Here is a 25,389-nt window from a genome sequence, read left to right as displayed (position 1 = left end):
CCTTTTTCATCATGAACTGACAGGCATGTGTCATTTGTTTCCCCTTTCACAGGCAACACTGGTGGCATATTTGGAATAGATCCACTATCTGGCATAATTTCAGTAGCCAGAGAGCTAGACCTTACAACTGTGGGCTTTTATACCCTCACCGTGAGATCCACAGATGGAGGTACTCCAGCATTAAGTAGCACCACTACTGCTAGGATCGCCATCTCTCTGTCTGATTTTTCCAGTCCAAAGTTTGCCCAACAAGAATACCAGGCTGAGATCACAGAGAATGTGGCTATTGGGACTTTTGTCATATTGGTCTGTGCAATTAGCCGAACCACACTGATTTATGACATTATACAAGGAAATGATGAAAAGAGGTTTAAAATAAACCGTTACACAGGTGTCATCACAACACAAAGGAACTTTGACTTTGAGATGACCTCCTCATACATGCTGGTCATCCAAGCTGTGAACATGGCTGAGATTGCTTCCAGTGTCACTGTCTGCATCCAAGTAGTTGATGAAAATGATAATCCTCCAGTTTTTCAGGAGCTCTCATATACAGGGACCATCAGTGAGGCAGCCCCCATCAATAGCGTGGTGATAAGTGAGGATGGAAAGCCCTTGGTAATTGAAGCTACTGATGCTGACAAGAATCACAATGCCCTCCTGGTCTTCCAGATTGTGGAGGACACAGCAAAATTGTTCTTTACTGTGGACTCAGGAACAGGCTCCATCAGAACTATAGCTAAACTGGACTATGAAAAATTCAGTGCTTTTTATTTTTCTGTTAACGTGAGGGACAGTGGTAGGCCTCACCTAACAGCAGAGAAGCCAGCCAAGGTCCTAATCAGAGTTGTGAACATCAATGACTCTCCGCCTCAGTTCTCACAAGAAGCTTATAACACTGTTTTGCTTCTTCCAACATATGTTGGGGTTGAAGTTCTGAGAGTAGAAGCCGCAGATCCAGATATGACCACTAATCTGATGTATTACTTGACTGATAGCAACTTGGAGCACTTTGAAATGGATTCATCATCGGGCGTAGTCACAGTCAAAAACAATAAACTCTCCAAAGACCGTTATCGTTTCAGTGTCAAAGTGTCAGATGGGCGGTACATTTGCACAGCACTGGTGACTGTTTTAGTCAGGGAGGCTATTGACAGTGGCCTCCTATTTAGTCAAACCTCATACTCCTCCTCTGTACTAGAGAACAGTGTGAACATTACCACTGTGAGCATTGTAAATGCTGTAGGAAACCGCTTAAATGAACCACTGAAGTACACTCTTTTGAATGCAGGGAGACACTTTACAATTCATCCTACATCAGGAGTCATTCAAACCACAGGAGTATCTTTCGATCGAGAAAAACAGGAACTGTATGAGCTGGTGGTAGAGGCGAGTAGAGAATATGACCAGCTGCGAGTTGCTAGAGTAACCGTCAGAGTAGAAGTTGAGGATGTTAATGACAATGCCCCTGAGTTTCTAGGCCTTCCATATTATGCTGCTGTGCAGGTTGATGCAGACCCTGGCTCTTCCATCTTCCAGGTGTCTGTGACAGATTTGGACAAAGGGATAAATGGAGATGTATATTATGAGCTTAAGGAGGACCATCCACATTTTGAGGTGAACAACCTCACTGGGGAGCTTACTCTTAAAAAGGCTTTTGATGCAGACTTGTCCAATGTTGAATATCCACTGGTTGTCCTTGCACGTGATGCAGGCTACCCTTCCCTCTTTACTGTTGTAGAGCTTCCAGTTACAGTTGTGAACAAGGCCATGCCTGTGTTTGACAAGTCTTTTTATTGCATATCAGTTAGAGAGGATATTGCAGAGTCTACTCCCATATTATGCATAAATGCCACCAGTCCAGAGGGCCAAAACATTATATACACTATTGTGGAAGGGGATCCCTCCTTTCAATTTGACATTGGGTTTGACAGTGGTGTAATTAGTGTCATATATCCTTTAGACTATGAAACCACACCCTACTACAGGCTAAGCATCAGGTCTACAGACACTCTCACTGGAGCCAGATCTGAAGTAGATGTGGACATAGTTGTGGTGGATGTAAATGACAATGGCCCTGCATTTCGTAATGTATCATACACCACCACTTTGCCAGAAAATTCAATGATCGGGTCTAGTGTGATACAGCTCTGGGCGACCGACAAGGATTCTGAAAAAAACAGTGTAATTAGCTATCAAATCCTCTCTGATGGATTTAACAGCACAGACTACTTTCACATTGACAGCACTAGTGGACTTGTGTTAACAGCCCGCCTACTGGACTACGAACTTACACCGAGCTTCAGCTTTATCGTTAGGGCAACAGACAATGGTTTCCCATCCCAGAGCAGTGAGGTCACGGTCACCGTCTTAGTGAGTGACGTGAATGACAACCCTCCATCCTTCAGCCAACCACTTTATGAAGCTTTTGTGAGCGAACTGGCTCCCAGAGGGCATATTGTGACATGTGTCCAAGCTTCTGATGCAGACAGCTCAGATGCCGAGAATCTGAGGTACAGCATACTCACTGGAGATGAGAAAATGAACTTCATAATAGACACTCAGACAGGTGTGATTTCCATGTCCGGACAGCGCAGACAGGGGATACGGTCAGCATACAACATCAATGTGTCTGTATCAGATGGGGTCTTCACCAACACTGCACAGGTGAACATTCGAGTCATGGGGGCCAACCTTTATAGCCCTGTCTTCAGTCAAAGGTTCTACTTGGCAGAGGTCCGTGAGAATGCCCCTGCAGGTACCAGAGTCATTCAGGTGCGTGCCACAGATGAGGACTCTGGGATTTTTGGTCAGGTCATGTATTCCTTTATCAATGACCTTGGAAAGACTCAGTTTTACATTGGAGCCGATGGCCTGATAACTACAGCTCAGAAACTCGACAGAGAGAACCCAGTAAACAGAGACATTGTGCTAACTGTAATGGCACTCGATGGTGGGGGAAGAGCATCCTTCTGCACTGTTAGGGTAATACTTGCTGATGAAAATGATAATGCTCCACGTTTCAGGGCTATAGAGTATAGAGTTAGCATAAAGGCTAACGTGCCAATGGGATCACTGGTGACTCAGATCCAGGCCCAGGACCCAGATTCTGGCGATAATGGCAGAGTTAGCTACTCGTTGTACAGTGAGACAAGACTTCCTCTAGTGGATGTGCTGGAAATTGAGCCTGACAGTGGCTGGATGGTCACAAAGGGAAGCATGGCACATCTTAGAGGAACGGTCCTCTCCTTTTTTGTCAAAGCTACTGATGGAGGCATTCCAGCCAAACATTCCCTTGTGTCTGCATTTATTCATGTCTTACCACCTGATGCGAATGTGCCCTCCTTCACCCAACCTCAGTACTCTTACACAGTTCCAGAGGACACACCTGTTGGGACAGTCTTGGGATCAGTGTACTTAAGTCCTGGTCAGACTGCTTTCTTTTCTGTGGTAAATGGAGAGACTGGGGAGAGTAACCAGGGTGGGACATTTTTGGTTGAGAGAGAAACGGGAATTCTAAGGCTTGTTAACCCCCTTGATTATGAACTCATCAACATTTACCGTTTCAAAGTTGCAGCCACCATGAGACAGGCACTGGTTGAGTCCATGTCTGTAGTGGATGTAGAAGTCAAGGTGCTGGATGTGAATGACAACAAACCGTTATTCGAAACCAGCTCTTATGTGGCCATGGTTATGGAGGGCATGCCTAGGGGTACACGGGTTATCCAGGTACGAGCGCTTGACCCTGATTGGGGCTCTAACGGACAGGTTTATTACAACCTTGGCCCGACCCTAAATCAAGAGCAGGACAAAGCTAGTAGATCTAAATCTGCCGCTGGTGTTATGTTTGTTATTGACAGCAAGACTGGTTGGATCACCACACTCGGTGACCTGGATCATGAGATGTGTCCATCTTATACCTTCAACGTGGTGGCATCTGATCTAGGTGAGGGTGTCTCACTTTCCTCCACAGCCATAGTAACTGTTGCAATCACAGACGTTAATGACAACCCCCCTACCTTCGAGAGGGAGTACTACAGAGGTGCTGTGAGAGAGAGTGACCCTCTGGGAGAGGTGGTTTCGGTGCTGAGCACTCGTGACGGGGACAGCTCTGATCAGAATCGCCTTGTCAGCTTCCATATCACAGGTACGTATTAAAGTAGGCCACTGGAGGATGATTAATGGCTCACGGAGGCTCTCCTGGAAAGATAATCACATTGAAAGGGTTTAATTTAATGAACTAAGTGTGCAAAAGCTATATGAGTAAACAGCCATCTGCTTTGTGTCACATTACTTTGTTTAAAACCCATCTGGGGATGTGAACAGATTGTTAGAATTAAGCTCAGGTTTATTGTTTCCAATAACTTGGGATACTTTATATACCCTGTCCAAAAGTATACCTAAGTGTTCTGGTTCACTTACCATGCTCTTAGAGTTATTTTGATGTGTGTTAGCACATTCTAATTTGATGTGTTCAATACAAAATATATGCAGTTTTTTTCTTTGACATAAGGAACAATAACACCTTACAGTATATAAACATTGTAATGTGTTTATGGAAATGATGGTGTGGTTTGGTAGAGTTTTACAAATCTACCCTGCTCATTTATCTCAATTCTATTGCCATCTTTTTGACTCAGGAGGAAACCCCAAGGGGATATTTGCACTGGCTCCCGTTCAGGGGGAGTGGAAGGTCTTCGTGAAGCGGCCTTTGGACAGAGAGGAGCAGGATCGATACCTGCTCAATATCACAGCCAGCGACGGCCTGTTTGTAACCCGCATAGGCGTGGAGGTCACTGTCATGGATGCCAATGACAACAGCCCCATCTGCAATCAGGTCTGAACAATTGATTTAGGCTGCCATTTGTCATCTAATACAGCCCAAGTTAACAACTACCATGTTTAATGCTAGCATACTGATGTAAATAAAGTTTTGGTATGCAAAAGTATTAAGAATTCATCATTATTTTTTTAGGCTCAATATGAGGGCTCATTTCCAGAAGATGTGCCTATTAATACTGTTATTCTGACAGTTGGAGCAACAGACTTGGACAGTGGTGTCAATGCAGAAATTCAGTATTCTCTGTTTGGCATTGGCGTTGAAGATTTTTACATGGATGCAAATACTGGTATTTCTGTACAAGCTCTTTTGACATATGGTTTTATACTTTGGACACTTTTAATTTTTCAGTTTCTTAAGGCTTGAATGAATACACTGCATGACTTTTGAATTTTACACATGAGTTTGTTGTTTGCAGCGACTTGCGAGTGTTAAGTGGTATCTGATTTAGTGTATGATGCCTGTTTTTTCTCTGTAACCATGTGTTGAAAAAGTTGTGTACTGTAGTGTATTCCAGGCTTTAGTTTACTTTAATACATTTATTATTTAAGGTTTTCAGATGTCTTTAATACAAGTTTGCCTGTTATCCCAGATTGACAGAGAAGTTTAAAGCATCTTTAGATGGCAGTGATTTAGTAATTACTTCATTGACGTCATTAGGTTTGATTGAATGAAACATTTATAACAGAAAAGTATTTAGCACCATCATCCGTCACTTACAATATCTTTTATTTATCTCACTGAAGTTTTTACTTAATGCAACTCTGGCCCAGGGTTCTGAAATCCATCCTGTGAGGCTTTGTACTTTTCTTATGTCTCTCTGTTTTGGTGCCAGGTGAACTGAAGACGGCTTCTCTATTGGACCGTGAGAGAACTGCAAGTTATAAGTTGATAGCACAGGCTACAGATGGAGGAGGGCTATTCTGCCGCTCTGAAATTTCTCTGACCATTCTGGATATTAATGATAATGCACCATCATTTGCTTTCACACGGTTTATGGCGAGTGTATATGAGAATGCGGCACCCAAGGCCTTGCTCACACGCCTTTGGGCTAATGATCCTGATGAAGGTTAGTGTTTCACATGTGTAACATTTAGGTTCAACTTTATATGAGTGTATAAGGGGTCCTGTGACTGATGACCATCTCTTTTTTTTTTTAGACCATTTCATTTTAAATAGTCCTGCAATGTGATTTAAAAAATTATAAATATCAGCTCATAAAAAAAAACCCTAATAATTATTTTAAAAAGTTCCTTTTTGCGTCATAAAATTTGGAAACATCATCAATGCATGTTTGATGTATTGTTTACACTTATTTTTCATTTTAGCAAAATTTTAATAAAATAATATGCCTTCTTCCAGGTCTAAACAGGAAGATCGTGTACTCACTTGTTGACTCTGCTGGTAGTGTGTTCTCCACTGACCCATCCTCTGGTGTGGTGATCCTGGAGAAGCCTCTGGACCGAGAGGTTCAAGATTCGTACCAGATCAGGATCAAGGCTACTGACCGAGCAGGGGGCGATGGCTCGCTCTCCACCGAGGTGGACCTTACCATCATTGTTCTGGATGTGAACGACAACCCACCTGTGTTTCAAAAACAAGATTACGCGGTTACAGTGCCTGAAGATGTTACTGTAGGAACAGAAGTGCTACGTGTCTTTGCCACGAGTAGTGATATTGGAGTGAATGCAGAAATCTACTATAGATTCTTTTCTGGAAATGAGCTGGGGAAGTTTTCCATCGATGAATCAACAGGCAAGCCTGGAGAGACGCACGTTTTCTGCAAATAAAAAATGTATTTCTGGACTGAAAATGTTTTGTTAGAATAGTTCGAATTCTTCTGGGAGCTCACTTGTGATTAATACAGACAAAGGCTTTTTGTCAGTTCATTTATCGTTGCTTTTTTCACGAATCATTGAAAGAAATGTAAGAAGGTCTATTGACTGTAGACAAGACATTATGATTTGATAAATTGTGTCTATTAAAACAGCACAATATAAGTGCAGTGAATGGGAAAATTAGTTATGAATGCTCCACAAAACTCTTATAGCAGTGCTTAACATGCAGAAAACATGTGAGCGGTTATTGAGAGCACTCTTTGTCTCCTAAAAAGATGTGGGCAGTCAGTGGAAACCCTGAACTAAAGCAACATCTTTAGAGTTATATCACTTCCATGCATTTAATTTTGACAAAAGCATAAAGAGCTTTAGTCTAAACCTGTACTTTAAAAGAATTAAACTCTTGAAGGCACAGCTGTGAAGTACTTTTTTTTTTTTTGCTATTGTGCATGAACTAAATATTCAGGCTTTTAATGCATCCCAAGGAGCCTTGTATTGTATTTATGTAAGTTATGTAAGTGTGTTGTCTGTCATATTCATAAAAATGAATTGGCTTTACTCTGACTCATATCTTGTATGAATTCAGGCATCATTTCTGTGGCGGATGATCTTGACTATGAGCTCTGCAAAGATTTTTTCTTGAATGTCGAAGCCTTTGATGGTGGAATGTCTCCCTTGAGAGCTACAACGATAGTGACCATAGAGCTTCTGGACGTCAATGACAACTCGCCTTCATTCAGCGAGGACATCTACAATGTTCTGATCAGCGAGGACGTAGCCATCGGAGAGACAATCACGAGGGTAAAGTTCTCTCATTTAGCCGAGCCACCTCATTGGCATTTAATTAGCTGCAGACATAATTTCAATTTCACAGCCAGTACATAATTAAGCTTATTGCTCGCATAAATCCCCTTAATGAACTTACATTAGTTATTCATTTGCACTGTGTACTTGAGCTGTAATATAATTTACCATAGCAGGGTGTAATTTGCTTCATGATCCATATAAATTCAGGGAGTTTTAGCCTCTTTACTCTCAAATGTGCTACAATTTATAGACTTGTTATCTGTGTTACTTATGTGCAGCTGTTCGCAGAAGACCTGGACAGTCAGATCAATGGGCGAATCACTTATTCCATTCTGAAAGGGGACCGTGGAAATCAGTTTTGGATTGACCCTGTCACCGGGCTTCTGAAAGTTAACAAGGCACTGGACAGAGAGACGGTTAGTCCTTGGAATGAGCTCGGTTACTTTGGCTAATGAATCTTGACATCCCTGCACTGTGTCTCTTCGAGACACTCTCCTGAGACATTGCATGATTTTGGGCAATTATCTTTAAATCAGCCATAAAGTCTTTAATTAGGCAATGTAGGGCTGAAATTGAGGCTTTTGAGTGACTATGGGTGAGCGAACAGTCCTGTTCTTTAAAAAAAAAAAAAGAAGACATCTGTCGAGAGTTGAGTCTGTTTTTGCCTGACATTTATCCTCCTGTCTCGATTGCTTAAGGTCTCCAGCTACTCATTGTCTGTGCAAGCGTTTGACAGCGGGTCACCTGCCAAGTCAACCACTGTGAATGTCAATATCGAGATTGCTGATGTGAACGACAACCCGCCGATCTTCTCTCCCGCTAATGCTTCAGCTGTTATTCAGGTGTGAGCGAAAGTTTTAACTCTTTTGTTTGTAACAATAGACATTGTAACATATCTATATGCAACATGTTACTGTTGCTTATTCTTAAGAGTTAGAGATTTCAGCGAACCCTGAACTAGATGAGAAGGATAACTGTATGATACATTCACAATATATAATGCATAGTTTTTTAACATAAAGAATGTGTCAGATTAGTTTTGTGGTGATACAACATGAGTATTAGAACAGAGATGTTTTAATTATTAGCATCTCTGATTTAAACTTCATTAGTTAAAACGATTCAGATCTTGAAATGTTCATATTTAAATGCTTTAGTAAAATATGCACTACTGTTTAAAAGTTTGGGTTTGGTAAGATTTTTTTTAATGCTTTTCAATGTAGCCTCTTATGGTCAAGGATGGATTTATTTGATCTATAATAGAGTAAAAACATTAAATAAAGCATTAATAATGTGAAATATTATTACATTTTGAAATCATTGATTTCTGTTTAAAAAACTTATAATGTATAATTTATTTATGTGATTGCAAAGCTGAATTTTCAGCAGCATTACTCCAGTATTCAGTGTCACATGATCCTTCAGAAATCATTCTAATATGCTGATTTGCTGCTTTTTTTGTAGAACAAATACTTTTTTTCATGATTCTTTGATAAATCGAAAGTTCAAAAGAACAGTTTTTATTTGATATAGAAATCATTTGTAATATTGTAAATGTATTTTTTGTAACATTTTTATCAATTGAATGCACCCTTGAATAAAAGTATTAATTTCTCAAAAAACAAACAAATAACAAACAAACAAACTTGCTGACCCTTAACCTTTGATCCATAGTGTATTGGTCAATATTGCAGTTTATGACTATTATATGATCTCTAATATTGGTGCATATAAATGGAAAACATACACATTTTTGTATTGTTACATTTTATGTACTGCTTTTATCATTTAGCATTTATTTGATTGAAAACAAATAAAAAAATATTGTAATATATTGTAAAAAGGCACAAAAATATTGAAAAACAGTTCCACTGCTTTTAAGTATTACATTTCGGCATGTAACTCATCTCCATATGGAAATGAATTGTACTGCTTGATGAGGAGAGGTGTGCTGTGACTTGTGATCTACCCATGGCGGATGATAAAGTGTAGACTTAATCTAAATTAAGTGCTTGAGCCATATATATATGGACTGGAATGTCATATAAATTTAGGGTGGGCGTTTTGACTAGGTCTAGGATACAACCACCTAGCAATTACCCTGGACACTCATTAAATTCATACCAACAACCGGGCAATCACTAACAGCACACTAACATTGTTGTATAAACTTTTGTATGGTCAAGCATTACTCACATTTCCTTCAGAAAATATGAAAATCTTGCCATTTAGACCTTTTCTGAATTTCAAAATGACCATCATTTTTTTTTTTTTTTTCTGAATTGAACAAGCCTGCAGGAACTACCATCCTCACGCTGTCAGTTTCTGATAAGGACTCTCCTAGAAATGGTGCACCTTTTGAGTTTCGCATTGTATCTGGAAATGAAGGCAATGCCTTCAGTTTGGACCAGAATGGAGAATTACGGACAAGCCGAGTATTTGGTCCTGATGCAACACGAGAGTATACTCTTGAGATACAGGTAAGTGCAACTCCAGAAAACAGCTCAAAATGGTTAAAGTGAATTCAGAATTACAGAATTAATTTGCAGGTTTTTCTTCAACTATGAACACTTCTGCATTTCTAAGGCTAATTTCATAACAAATTTTATATATATTAAATTAATTATAAATAATTTATACAGCGAAATATTTTTTGTACTTTTAAATTATTTGACCAAATTATAATTAACATAAATAACAATATGCTGTTCACAAGTTAAATTTACCTTGATTTCTCTTTTTTCACATATAACAGGTCCCCCATGTCATATCAAGTATGCTCTTCACTGACACTGTTAATATTTAATAAAATGGTTTTATTTAACTCCTTGTTTAGATTATCATAGTTTTAAATATAATTCATATTTTTATGATGGATTTTCATATTTTATGACAAAAGTCTGGGTTTAGGAAAAGGATAAAACAATAAGATCTATAAAATAATAATGATAGGAAAATAAAATTTGAAATATTTAATGAAATGAATGAATGAAATATTAAAATGAATAGAGGAAAGGTTCTTAGGCAAGGCAAGGCAAGACATGCCCATGTAGCTGCTCTGACATTTCTAAGGGATTGAATAGATTTCTTTAGTTTGATGAAGCTTTAAAATGTTAGAATTGTACTGTGTGATTTTGTTCTTGTCAACAAGGCGCGTGACTCAGGGAAGCCTCGTCTGTCCTCCACATCCTTTGTGTTTGTGCGTGTCATCGGAGACAGCCTCTTCAAACCTGTGGCCTTCCCACTGGAAATCAACATAGTCATGGCAGCAGATGTGTTTCCTGGCGGGATTATAGGGAAGATCTATGCCACAGACCGGGATGAGAATGATGTTCTGTCTTTCAGTCAGAGATCACAAACAAAGAGTCTTTTCAAAATCAGCAGACTGGACGGGAAGATTGTGGCACTAAATGGCCTGGAGCCTGGAAGGTAAAATAAAGACAAATCTGGCATAATATGAAATGTATATTTCTTCATTTATGGGGTGCTTTGGCTTGTGGACCTTAATATAAAGATAAAGTCCCCTAAAACTCCCTTTCACACTCTCACTGTTTTATTTAAATAGTTTAGTTACACTAGGAATAATGTTCAACTTGTCCTAATGCTATTTTTATTAATTAATTAATTTATTATTATTACTATTGCTTTATGGCTATTTTAGCTATCCAAAATAAAGAAACACAATTAAGAATTTTCAGACTTATTGCATTTTACAATTATGAAATAAAAACTATTCGGAGGAAAAAACTATTGATGCAATTGTGGTGGAGGAAATGACAGCTGCCGCACAGTCAGTAATTGTGTAATTTGTTGTAAATAATTTTTACAATAAAAAGTTTATTTCACTCTTTGTTTAGACTATGATAAATAAATAAATAAACAAACAAACAACTTGATAATAATTACAACTTGAGTTTATATCTGACAACTGTGACTTTTCTCTTGCAATTCTGAGAATTGCAGAATTAAAATCTTACAATTCTGTAAAATATTGTATGATTTTGAATTGATATTGTATGATAAATTGTGAATTGTATGATAAAAGTCACAATTACCTTTTTACATTTTTATTCCTTAGTAGAAACGAGCTTTCTTTCTTGCAAAGTTTACAGAATTGAGATAAAAATTTGCAATAAACATTTTTATTTCCTTAATTCCATCACGGAAAGAAACTTTCATACATAAATAATAAATCCACATTTTTGAAATGATCTCGCTTTTTTCATTGCAATATATGACAGATATATAATAATATGATGATGCAGATATAAATGGCAATTTCAGTACCACTGGCTCATCATTAAACATTTCTTTGTGTGTTTTTAATGATCAGTAACATTTTTTTTTTTTCAGATACTCTCTAAACGCTACAGTCAGTGATGGGCGGTTTTCTGTGATGGTGGGCATTAGTGTCCAGGTGGAGCAAGCCACAGATGAAATGGTGCAGAATGCAGTGACTCTACGTTTCCAAGACCTGTCCCCAGAGGATTTTGTGGGTGTGTACATGGAAGAGGTGAAGAAGGTGCTCCGTACCTCACTATTTGGTGATGAGACTGGTGTAATTGATGGACCAGACCCCCTCCACATCTTGGGAGTGCAGCCACTGGGTCGCTCCAGTCAGCTGGAGGTGCTCCTTGCTGTGGAGAATCCAGATGGGGGTTATATGGGTCCAGGAGAGCTGGCTCTCAAGCTGGAAGAAGCGAAGGGATTCCTAAAGGGAGCGCTGAGGGTGGTCAGCGTCCTGGATCAGAGTTGCTCAGAAGAGCTTGAGTGTGGGGAGAGAGTCTGTGAGCTCACCCTCAGTCTCGATCCCATCGGCTTGGTCCCCTACACCACCTCCAGAGTGAGCTTTGTGTCTCCACGCTTCAGCAGGAAAGAGACGTGCACGTGCCCAGGTTAGTGCTCTGCTCCAGTCTCAAATGATAAAACTGGCAAAACTGATTCAAATTTATTCCAGGGTTGTCAACTCTCAAACATCTGGCACAAGACAGGCTTTCAGGCTCTCATGCTAACCTTACTAAATCTCCCAGCAAGTAACAAGAAAATGCTAAACACGCTTTGGTTACATTATACTCTTATATACTTCATAAGAGTTATGACTTCAAAGTCAGGTGCGTATTTCCATTTAGCAAAACAGTCGTAAGAGCAAGCGAATACAAGCTAACTTTAAACTTCAAATATGTATCAATAAGAGAGACTGCAACAGAAAAATGAGTGATAATTTAGATTGAATATTATAAATTTCATCAAATATTTGTTGAACATCAAATATATGTAAGAAAGTATGTTTTATAGGAACAGTAACTATAATGCAGTCTAAACTCTCATGTTGTGTTCTGGTCATTTTGACATGAGAATACAGGTTGGCAAAAAGATTGAATCCAGTATTTGATGATAATATGGCATAATGAGGGATTTACAAGCAATTTTTAAAAGGCAGATATTTGACTAGGAGCACCAGTGTATGTAAAGGATTTTCAGCACAGCAAAAAGTTTAATAAATCATTATTATTATTATTACTTGCTGGTAATATTAGGAAGGTAAACAGCATGAATTTCAGAATTAAACATTTTCTAAAAACTGTATATTGTACAACAGTGACCTTAAGTATTAAGATAATATAAAAAATTAATTATTGCTTCCTCAAAACCTCATATAGGTTCCTGTAATTGATCTGCCCATGCCATCAAAAATAAAATCTTACTCCAACCAGTTAACCAAAGTTGACATCCCTGTTTATTGTAGGATGCATTTCATGGTATGCATTATTTATCCTGGTTGATTAAATTCAAACAGTAGCTTGATTGACAGAATTTCCATTTGCTTGTTTTCTAACTTTTTGCACCCACTGCAGGAGGAATATGTCCATCTTCTCTGGAGCTCTGTGATGGCCAAACATGTCCGTCAGACATGCAGTGTGTGCGCAGCGGCCCCACAGCACCATCTCTCTGCCAGTGTCTGCCTGACACTCTGGACAAGTGCGCAGGTTAGACTCACATAGGCTTTTCAGGTTGTTCCTTTTAAACCCTGGCTTAAGGCCACTTGTAATATTGGGTAAAGCAACGTTTCATATTTCAAAAAGGGGGTTTGCAACAATTTAAGTATGGAGAATGTGACAGTGGGTTGTTAGCTGGTAAATATTCAAATGCTTTTTACCGTTTAATTTCAGCATATGAGGAAAGATGTTAAAAATGATTTGTGATTGCAAATACATTAACAACATGGGAAAAGATATGTATACATTGTCCCTAAAAGACGTTTGGTAATATTGCAAATAAATGAGAAGTGCTGATTTTTATTGTACGTATATTTATTTGATATATTTTATATAGTTAATTAATTTAGTTGATATCCTAATAGAGCTTTTTTTATTTTTAAAAAACATACAAAAAAGTCTGAGACTGCACAATATTTTTAATCATATTAAAGCAAACAGAGATTGATGTATGTATGAAAACATTGGATATGTAAGGAATGTATGTCTACAGACATTTTGCTCATACCGAAGCACCCTTTTACTTTGAGGAAAAGCACATGTAGCATTATGTATAATACAAGTGATACCATATAGAAATTTTTATTTTGAGCCCCTCAGGCAGCTCTAAGTACTGTATGTCACTACAAACACAAAAGACAAAAATTAAAAATGCATTTTCCTTTAGCTTGATATGGTTGGCAAACGTTATGTAAACATTCATTTCCCTTCAAATAAGGGTTTCCTCTTGGAGAATATCCTGAGGGTGTGTCAAACATATGATTAAAGGACATTTCAGCATACGTGATTGAGGCCAAACACTTCTACGAATATCTTTTGTGAAACTGTGTATAAATAGCAGATTCAGAAATATGGTGTTAGCCTTTGACTGACTGATTTCCATACCTGTGCTGGCAGGCCAAACATCTCTGAGCTTTGCAGGAAACAGTTACATCAAATACAGAGTGACAGACAGTGATTGGAGTGGAGACATGAAGCTGGCCTTGAGAATCAGAACACTGCAGAGCCAAGGAGTCATCATGTACACACGCGCTGACCCCTGCACATTGCTCAAGGTCAGATGGATACAGAGATAGGACTTATGCATTATTTTCTACATTATTACATTAGATTATATATACATTATTAAACACATCCCACCCATTCTCATTACTTTAATGCAGCATTAAAAATATAGTGTTTATGTATAGATATTTTTTGTATCTGTGTATATTAAATATTTTTAAAAATGTTTTTAAAAGATGCTTAGAAACAGTAATATTGTAAAACATTATTGAAATTTATTCCTGTGATGGCAAAGCTGAATTATTTTTTTTATTGTGCTGATTTGATGCTCAAGAAACATTTCTTTCTTATTATCAGTGTTGAAAACATTGTCAACAGTTGTTCTGCTTTTATATATATTTTTGTGGAAATTGTTTCAGGATCTTTGAACAGAAAGTTCAAGAGAAATCATTATGCATTTATGGATTTCAAATTAATGCATCCTTAATTTGGCATTAATGCAAAATTCTTACCAACCCAAACTATTGAACGGTAGTGTATGTATAGATGTATGTGATATTTATTCATTTCTGGGGCTTTATTAAGTACACGTCATTGTGAGAAATTAAAATTTGTTGATTTTATAAAAATAAAAAAATCGTTTTTACTGGTTTTCTGTAAAACATTATGTACTGAAGTAAAATAAATACAATAGTAACATTATATTATATAAAATAATATGACATTCATATCCAGGTAATATTTAACATAAAAAAAAAAGAATTTATATTTATATAATAATTCCCATTGCCATTGCAAGCTGACTGTGCAGTAGTGTTTGGCAGAATCGCTGATAGTACCTCAAATTTTGTAACATTTAAGCTATCTCACACTTGAAATAGTTAACCCTGGGTAATTCTGAACCCTGAGTAAATGGGATCCTGGGTAGTCTTATTTTAAGTTTTACATTGCTCATACTTTACCAATTGCAATTATTTAACAACTAATCCTGGTTATTCACAATCTGAAATGTCACACTATTCCTAAACCCTGGGCTACTGTTATTATTTCCATACTCGCAGCGTCAACAGTCATAACTACGTAAACAAAAATTCACATTTGGTTTTCAACTATTGAAAATGGGCAGGATTCAACCATTTGGACACAGAGCCACATTGAGATCCTGATATCTCTGGGACTGAACAATATAGGGCCTTAAAATGAGAACCACAATTTAAAATCATATTGATATATTTTTAATATTTCTTGAGTTATAGGCATGCAGACTTTGGAAAAATAATATTTATGGCACGCAGACAGATATGTTCTATGCAATTGTTTCGATGGAGGTAAACAAGATACATTTCTAGTTTCAATATTATTTGTTCTTCAGACATTTCTCTTTAAAAGAAAAAGTATCAGCTGAATGCAAAGTGACCCACATTTGGTTTTTGACCACTGAAAATGTGTTGAATTGAACAGTTTACTCCTGGAACCACACTGAGATTCCAATATCGCTGGAACCATATAGGGCCTTAAAAAAGTTTGTTAGAACCCAAAATCTAAAAGGACATAGATTTTTTACCCCTCCGTAAATATATACAGGTCCTTCTCAAAAAATTTGCATATTGTGATAAAAGTTCATTATTTTCCATAATGTAATGATAAAAATTAAACTTTCATATATTTTAGATTCATTGCACACCAACTGAAATATTTTAGGTCTTTTATTGTTTTAATACTGATGATTTTGGCATACAGCTCATGAAAACCCAAAATTCCTATCTCAAAAAATTAGCATATTTCATCCGACCAATAAAAGAAAAGTGTTTTTAATACAAAAAAAAGTCAACCTTCAAATAATTATGTTCAGTTATGCACTCAATACTTGGTCGGGAATCCTTTTGCAGAAATGACTGCTTCAATGCGGCGTGGCATGGAGGCAATCAGCCTGTGGCACTGCTGAGGTGTTATGGAGGCCCAGGATGCTTCGATAGCGGCCTTAAGCTCATCCAGAGTGTTGGGTCTTGCGTCTCTCAACTTTCTCTTCACAATATCCCACAGATTCTCTATGGGGTTCAGGTCAGGAGAGTTGGCAGGCCAATTGAGCACAGTAATACCATGGTCAGTAAACCATTTACCAGTGGTTTTGGCACTGTGAGCAGATGCCAGGTCGTGCTGAAAAACGAAATCTTCATCTCCATAAAGCTTTTCAGCAGATGGAAGCATGAAGTGCTCCAAAATCTCCTGATAGCTAGCTGCATTGACCCTGCCCTTGATAAAACACAGTGGACCAACACCAGCAGCTGACATGGCACCCCAGACCATCACTGTGGGTACTTGACACTGGACTTCAAGCATTTTGGCATTTCCTTCTCCCCAGTCTTCCTCCAGACTCTGGCACCTTGATTTCTGAATGACATGCAAAATTTACTTTCGTCCGAAAAAAGTACTTTGGACCACTGAGCAACAGTCCAGTGCTGCTTCTCTGTAGCCCAGGTCAGGCGCTTCTGCCGCTGTTTCTGGTTCAAAAGCACAGGCCTGTGCACGGTGGCTCTGGATGTTTCTACTCCAGACTCAGTCCACTGCTTCCGCAGGTCCCCCAAGGTCTGGAATCGGTCCTTCTCCACAATCTTTCCTCAGGGTCCGGTCACCTCTTCTCGTTGTGCAGCGTTTTTTGCAACACTTTTTCCTTCCCACAGACTTGCCACTGAGGTGCCTTGATACAGCACTCTGGGAAAAGCCTATTCGTTCAGAAATTTCTTTCTGTGTCTTACCCTCTCGCTTGAGGGTGTCAATGATGACCTTCTGGACAGCAGTCAGGTCGGCAGTCTTACCCATGATTGCGGTTTTGAGTAATGAACCAGGCTGGGAGTTTTTAAAAGCCTCAGGAATCTTTTGCAGGTGTTTAGAGTAATTAGTTGATTCAAATGATTAGGTTAATAGCTCGTTTAGAGAACCTTTTCATGATATGCTAATTTTTTGAGATAGGAATTTTGGGTTTTCATGAGCTGTATGCCAAAATCATCAGTATTAAAACAATAAAAGACCTGAAATATTTCAGTTGGTGTGCAATGAATCTAAAATATATGAAAGTTTAATTTTTATCATTACATTATGGAAAATAATGAACTTTTATCACAATATGCTAATTTTTTGAGAAGGACCTGTACATCCATGACATTCCATTTTGGCTTTCATTGCTATACATGTTTATCTTTCTTCAGAAAAAATGTCAATGAAATCAAAACTTGGATCCGGAGACCTTTGGTTGAGTTGACACGGAGTGACCCCTATAGTGAGTTGTTGTCTGTGTTTGTTCAGATAGAGGAAGGGCGTTTGTGGTTCCAGATGGACTGTGACAACAGACTGGACATACTGGGCATCTCCGGGCGTCCAATCAATGATGGGTCCTGGCACACCGTGACCCTGGAGCTCTCCAGTAACTACACTCTCCTTTCACTGGACGACAGCTATGTGGAGCGTCGGCGTTCTGCGCGGGCCCCTGTCCGCATCTGGCCCCTGGCTGCAGATGGATCGCTGTTCTTCGGGGCTCAGGTGTTGCACGGACCAGTGGGCAGAGGCGCCCAGAGGCCCCCACGGGCACAAGAAGGCTTCCAGGGGTGCCTCGGGTCCATCATGCTCAACGGGAATGAACTCCCTCTTCAGAATAAGAGGAGCCGGTATGCAGAAGTAGCTGGGCTGAGTGATGTGAAGCTGGGATGTGTTTTATATCCTGATCCGTGTCTCGGCAGGCCGTGCCAGAATGGAGCATCTTGTACAAAGCTGTCCTCTGGTGGTGAGAAATTGAAAGTGCATATAACCATCAATACGTCAACAACGGTCAGTTGTTCAGATTTTAGTCATTGGCTGTGTATTAGCTCTGTCTTATAAATATTGTTTCTCATTGTATTTGTCCCCAGATTTCTCATGCAGCTGCCTGCCACAGTTTACGGGGTCCCGCTGTGAGATGGAGGTGACGTCCTGTGTACCCTCACCTTGTCAGAATGGGGGTGATTGCAAGGCTGTGGGGAACACCTTCCTCTGCGGCTGCCTCAAAGGCTTTACGGGACTCATGTAAGACATTTTATTTCAGTATTTACTATTTGTGATTTGGTACCATTTACCATTAATCTTGCATACATTTTAGACATTAATGGCTTTTAAAATGTCACACCACAGACATTTAGGTGGTAAATGAGACACCAGCACCTAAGACTTAAGCATTTATATATATAAAAATACATATAAATGTATGTATTATATTACTCTTAATATATACAGTATGTAATTAATGCTAACCAACCATTTTGAAAATAACATGACCAAAAATAAGACGTTCTTAGACTCTCAGATTTGATCATTTATAAATATTTATGAAATGAGTAGATTTTAGAGAAATCCATCAGAAAAATCCCACTAAGGCATTTCTAATTTGTGCCATGATAATTCTTTTTCGGAGTGAGATGAGTTGAAGTTATGTTTCCACTAGAGGGTGCTGTTGTTACTTTTTCCAATCAAACCTAAAGCTACACATGAACAACTGTCTGAGAAAAGTGGGATACTGGGAGCTGTGCCCTTTTCTTCTCTGTCCTTTTATATAGTGGGGAGAAAGTATATGAAAATCTAATTGCTTTATATAACTACTTTCTCCGCTTTACCAGCTGTGTAATTACGTTACGCAATACAAACAACCCTCTCATTATGTTCTCTTATGCTCACTTGAGAGATTTGTTGAACTTTCTTGTACTCAGGAGTATGTATAAAGAGTTCTCTGAGCAACACATCATTACATATTTGCTGTTTGCAGCACAGAGGGGAATTCAGCTAAATGTGAAAATTTATGAATCTTTAAATGCAACAAGAAATCTCTTTCTCTCTCTCTGCTTCTGAGAACTAATTAGATAATGAGAGAAACATTAAGGCTGTGTTCAGATTAAAAATATTCTTATTATTAATGGAGTTTATAGCGTTTCGAGTTTATAGTGTGTCAGCAAGGATGCATTAAATTGATCAAAAGACAGTAATAAATAATAAAGACCTTTGTAATGATCATATTATTTTAATCATATTAAAATAGAAAATAGTTATTTTAAATACAAACAATATTTAACAATATTTCTGTTTTACTGTATTTTTGATCACATATATGCAACCATGGTGGGCAATCTGGGCATAAAAGAATTCTTTCAAAAACAGAAAAAATTTCTTACTGACCCCAAACTTTTGAACAAAACTGTTGAGTTGTGGTCAAAATTATCTGCAAAATGTAAATTATTTTTCCAAAATAAGAGGAATCATATAAAATGCTTGTTATTTTTTATTTAATACTGACCTGAATTAGATATTTCTCATAAAATACGTTTACATACAGTCCACAAGAGAAAATAAGTTGAATTTATAAAAATTACCAAAAACAAAAATCCTTCAGGTCCCAAAAATTATTTGGTTTTCCAGCATGTTTTCTGTATTTGATCCTTTTCCAACAATGACTGTGTGATTTTGAGATCCATCTTTTCACACTGAGAACAACTGAGGAACTCGTACACAACTATTACAAAAGGTTCAAATGCTCACTGATGCTCCAGAAGGAAAAACGATGCATTAAAGGGTTACTCCACCCCAAAATGAAAATTTTGTCATTAATCACTTACCCCCATTTCGTTCCAAACCCATAAAAGCTTTGTTTGCCTTCAGAACACAATTTAAGATATTTTGGATGAAAACCGGGAGGCCTGTGACTGTCCCATAGACTACCAAGTAAATAACACTGTCAAGGTCCAAAAAAAGGTATGAAAGTCGTTGTCAGAATACTCCATCTGCCATCAGACGTGCAATCTGGGTTATATGAAGCGACGGGAACACTTTTTGTAAGCGAAGAAAACAAAAATAACAACTTTATTCAATAATTATTTTGTCAACAGTCTCTTCTGTGTCTCTCCATATCACTGTATGCTGTGTATGCTCTTCTGTATCATCCGCACCACAAGGATGCACAACGACTTTCATCCCTTTTAAGGACCTTGACACTGTTATTTACTTGGCAGTCTATGGGACAGTCACAGGCCTCCCGGTTTTCATCCAAAATATCTTAAATTGTGTTCCGAAGATGAACTGAGCTTTTACGGGTTTGGAACGACTTGGGGGTAAGTGATTAATGACAAAATTATCCCTTTAAGAGCCTGGGGTGTAAACTTTTGAACAGAATTAAGATGTGTACATTTTTCTTATTTTGCCTAAACATATATATTTTTTTCATTTAGTACTGTCCTTCAGAAGCTACAGAAGATACGTACATGTTTCCCAGAATAAGTTCAATTTACCCTGATCTTCAAATTCAAAAAGTTTTCACCTCCAGGCTCTTAACGCATTGTGTTTCCTTCTGGAGCATCAGTAAGCATTTGAACTTTTTGTCATAGTTGCATGTACGTCCCTCAGTTGTTCTCAGTGTGAAAACATGGATCTCAAAATCATACATTAATTGTTGGAAAGGGTTCAAATACGCAAAAGATGCTGGAGAACCAAAGAATTTGTGGGACTTGAAGGATTTGACTGAAGAACAGCGGGCAGTTTAACTGTTCAGGACAAACTAGGGACTCATGAAAAAAAAAAAAGCTGTGGATCATCCAGGTAACAACACAGTATTAAGAATAAAACATATGTAAACTTTTGAATGTGGTAATTCACCTGTTATTTTCTCTTGTGGACTATATGTAAACGTCTTTTATGAGAAATATTCAGTTCAGTACTAAATAAAAAATAACCAGCATTTTGTATGATGCCTCTTATTTTGGTAATATAATAAACATTTTGCAGATGCTGCAAAGTGTTTTTAAAATTTTGATCACAACTGTAGATATCTAGATGACCTGCTTGCTGCATTTGCCAAAATGAGCTAAATGCACTTCATGTGTCGAAAATGCATACTGTGTCAAAGAAGGTTCAACATCTGATTAAGAATTTAAGTACACTTAAAAGTATTAAGTGTGTGTAATATGAATTCATTCTGGTAATACTACATCTGGCATGTTGGCATTGTTATGTGATCTACATAATCACAATTTCACAGTTCTCCACTCTCCTTTGGCCTCAGGTGTTAGCAATAGGATGCGCATTTCAGGGTCTCGGCAGAAGTAATAGGTCATCCATCATCAACTCTTCTAGAAATTCGAACATACTGTAGTCGTTTGGCGAACTGCTTTCCGCATTCTTAATAGCTTAATAGTTGGAATTGTATCCCAGTACTGTATCTCACAATGCATGTGACGTGACCATTCATTTCGGATGTGATGAGTGAACCTACAGTAATTACAGCTGCTGATTGACTCTCTGACTTATTTGTTAGGACTAACAAATGCTATGTCATTTTTTTAAAATACAAAATTTAACTGAAAAAGGCAAAATAACGGTTAATTTTTTTTTTTCACATAGTAGAATGCAACAGTTTAAAACACAAAATTGTGCATTTTTATAAGGAAACTACACCAAATTTTTTTAAGTACTCTCATTTACTCTACCCTCAACTTGTCTATGATGTACTATGACTTGCTTTTTATCAGATGAACACAAATAAATATTTTTTTTAGAAAAGTAATCCATCTCTGAGTCCATATACTGCAAGTGGATAGTAACCCAGAAGTTAGCTTAATCCTCTTCATCCCATGTGAGACATAAGGCCCCAACCCAAAAGTGGACATTTTAAAAACCATAGGTCCCAATGAATAAATTGGTGTCGTAATTTGTAAGAAAAATACTAATATTTTAAACTTTTTAAACTATAAACCATCGTTTCTGGAGGACTGTCACTTCTCACGCAAGGTTCAGAGCGCGCTGTTTTTCACAGCACACTGACGATTATATTGAGTGAACTCATGAATGTGTGTATGACAGCAAGGGTTTATAGTTTCAAAATATTAGTATTTTTTTCACACACCTTCACATCATTTCACTTCAGAAGACATTGATTCATTGACTGGGGTTGTATTGATTATTGTTGTTTACTTTGTATGGTTTCTGAAGTGTCAAATTTTGGGTAAAAAAAAGTCTGATACATCTGGGATGGCATGAGGGTGTATAAATGAATTTTTTTTGGCTGATGTATTCCCATAAAGAATCAATGTATGTATGGTACAGTAAATAGTAAGTTAGTATTTAAATCCCAAAGAGCCTAACACAGTCCTTTGTCCACAGATGCGACGAGGATGTGAACGAGTGTGAAAGGGAGGAGTGTGAGAACGGAGGGGTGTGTGTGAACACGTTTGGAGCCTTCTACTGTAACTGCACCGCGGGCTTCGATGGTCAGTTTTGCGGCCAGCCTCTGGACGGCCCAGACACTCAGGCTGAGGCCCTGTCATACATTGGACCAGCAGAGATCATCGGCATTGGCGTGTTGCTCTTTGTGGTGTTGGTCCTGCTGACCCTGCTGGCCGCATTTCGTAAAAAAGTCCTCCGGAAGGACTGGAGCCGTGGGGAGGCGGTGGGCATCTCCACAGAGGCCAACTACATGCTGCATAAGACGGGCATGGGAGCCGAGGGCATCGAGTTCAAAGCCATACGGGTCAGCAGCGAGTGTCGCGCCAGCCTCTACCGGAACGACAGCGCAGGAGGGCCGCCGCAGGTCATGGTGCGGCCCACAGCCTACACGCTCCCCCGCTGCCAGGGAATCCCTCAAGGGGAAATGGAAAAGGCAGAGGGTGGGCTGGCCACCTTTTCCTGCCCTCCGCAAATGAGCACCTTCCAGGCAGATCCGCCACACATCCTCGGGATGCCGCGAAGAGGTGTTGCCGTCTGCAGCGTGGCACCCAATCTTCCCCCATCGATGTCCCCGAACCCATCCGAACGCAGCCATATCCGCAAGCCTCCATGGGAAGAGGAGGAAGAGGATGAGGAAGATGATGAGAACAATGCTACGGATCATCAATTCCAAGCTGTGGAGTGGGAAGACAGGGGTTATCCGGCGGACGGAGAGGAAGCATACAGAACCGAGGGTAATGAATTGGCGCACACACTTTCTACTCATCACAGATCAAACAGAGGTTGATAAAACTGCAGCAATGTCAGCGTGACTCCACAACTCCCCGTGGCCAATTAAATGGCAGTCTTTGTGTGGATGAGATTATACATATGCGCACCAGTTTCCATCTTCAATATCCATTGTACAATAATGTGTGATGGAACGTAATTACCTTCGAGATAACGCAAGGCTTTCACACAAAAGTAGAAAGAAAGTGAAGTAAAGCATTTAGAGTCTATCCTCAGGATTCGAAGAGAAACATCCACACTGTGATAAGTGCTATGCATAATGCGTTGATCACAATAATATATATTTAAAAACTGGGTTTTAATCAAATCGCCTTTCCCAATGAGTTTCTTTTTTATGATTTCATATTCAGCGTTCTTGCAATTTTGCATATTGGCTCCATCTTGAAAATTGACCAGGGACTCATAAATTGTTTCAAAACAAACAAGGTAATAGTAATCAGAACCATCTGCTGTGCTGTATTTTAGCTTGAAATAGGCCAAAAGGAGCCTTTCTCCTCATAAAATATTCAAGAGTCTGGCCATATAGGTTGGCAGCTAGTACATATGTGAGAGTGATTATTACACTTCAGCTTGTACCAACTTGGTTTCTCTGCACATTGTGTTCTAAAATGGGTGTCCTTGGTCTTGTTAGTGTTTGCTTCAAGCAGAATCTCATTTGTCATGGACTGTTTGTTAGCTTTAGCAGTGTGTAGTCTGGGATAAATATAGGACAAATATTATTGCTCTTTCACTTTAGCAGATTTGAAAGATTTGTATGCCATAGAGTATTAAGCTCTAAAAGGTTTTGTTTGTGCATATGTGAGTGTCTGGTTTTTGGATATTAGATGTATGTTTGGTAAATGCAAATGGTCTAGTAGTTCAGATTTGACATGGCAATATTTTCAAAAACATATTTTTCAGTTCAAAATACATCAAAATTCATTCAGAAGTGACCATAAAGATACATACTGTCAATGTTTTGACATTTCAATTCATTAAAATTATTAAAAAAAAAGTCCACAACAGCGCATCTGTTTTCAACATTGATAATAATAAGAAATCCAAATCATCATATTAGACTGATTTCTGAAGGATGGTGTGACTGAAGACTGCTGAAAATTCAGCTTTACCATCACAGGAATAAATAACATGTTAAAATATAAGACATAAAACACATTACCTATCCCCAACTTTTCAAAACATTTAAACGGTAGTGTATACATAAATCATATATTTAATTTAGTTTATTTACATATAGTTTTGTTATAAAGTTAAAACCGTTTTAGTTTTTATTGTGCATAATGGGTCGAATTTGTATGGCTGCATGACAGCTAAAAATTCATAAACACTTTAGCCGGAAAATTGTGAAAAAGACATTGTGACAACTCTCAAGCTGGCCCTAAACAATATCTATTGTTGAGCCCTGCTGTGTATACTGTGTGTGATTGTATTTGCATACATTGTGTGAATGTATAGCACAACTGCATGCATTTGCATGTGTGTATGTCTGTATAAGAATCTGCTATTGTATTCTCCTGCAGAAGCTGGAAATACACCAGAGGAGGTTACCTGCTTCTCCGACAGCAGCACGAGCGAGGCGCACTCCCTCAGGTCCTTCCGGTCCGATTCCTGCGACGACAACGGTGAGATACATGCATTGCAAGACCCAAAGTCCTTAACATATCCTCCAAACAACCTCCAAAAACTTTCTCTGCTTAAAGAATATTCAAAGTTTAACTCAGGAAAAGTTCAGCAAATGGTATTTAAGTTTTTTTATACGTTGTATCCTGTTACAGTATGTTTTAACCATTACTTTATCAGTACTTTAACTATATATAAACATTTCACAATCCCATAAAAATCATTATCCCAAGACTGCAACTTTTGAATAAACCACAGAGCA

General features: G+C 38.4%; 1 protein-coding gene across 5 annotated transcripts in view; it reads left to right on the top strand.

Annotated features, from left to right (window-relative positions):
* The window catches only part of LOC109061117 (protocadherin Fat 3-like), a 52,932-nt gene that overhangs the window by 20,669 nt on the left and 6,874 nt on the right, over positions 1-25,389 (top strand). For 2 of the 5 annotated variants that reach the window (XM_042765063.1, XM_042765062.1), the window contains exons 11-27: positions 53-4,147; positions 4,641-4,837; positions 4,976-5,129; positions 5,676-5,909; positions 6,203-6,595; positions 7,265-7,479; positions 7,764-7,901; positions 8,184-8,327; positions 9,768-9,965; positions 10,637-10,914; positions 11,839-12,380; positions 13,341-13,472; positions 14,379-14,536; positions 17,790-18,264; positions 18,389-18,542; positions 22,656-23,452; positions 25,028-25,129. In XM_042765063.1, coding sequence (XP_042620997.1) covers positions 53-4,147; positions 4,641-4,837; positions 4,976-5,129; positions 5,676-5,909; positions 6,203-6,595; positions 7,265-7,479; positions 7,764-7,901; positions 8,184-8,327; positions 9,768-9,965; positions 10,637-10,914; positions 11,839-12,380; positions 13,341-13,472; positions 14,379-14,536; positions 17,790-18,264; positions 18,389-18,542; positions 22,656-23,452; positions 25,028-25,129 — 8,406 coding nt within the window. Of the gene's footprint in view, positions 1-52; positions 4,148-4,640; positions 4,838-4,975; positions 5,130-5,675; positions 5,910-6,202; positions 6,596-7,264; positions 7,480-7,763; positions 7,902-8,183; positions 8,328-9,767; positions 9,966-10,636; positions 10,915-11,838; positions 12,381-13,340; positions 13,473-14,378; positions 14,537-17,789; positions 18,309-18,388; positions 18,543-22,655; positions 23,453-25,027; positions 25,130-25,389 lie in introns of those variants that run through there. The other 3 variants (XM_042765064.1, XR_006160990.1, XR_006160989.1) reach the window with 3 other exon arrangements.

This window comes from Cyprinus carpio, chromosome A10 (genome assembly GCF_018340385.1).
Source record: "Cyprinus carpio isolate SPL01 chromosome A10, ASM1834038v1, whole genome shotgun sequence".
In the NCBI taxonomy this organism is placed as follows: Eukaryota; Metazoa; Chordata; class Actinopteri; order Cypriniformes; family Cyprinidae; genus Cyprinus; species Cyprinus carpio.
Note: the sequence above shows the minus strand (reverse complement) of the source record. Positions and strands in the feature narration are given on the sequence as shown.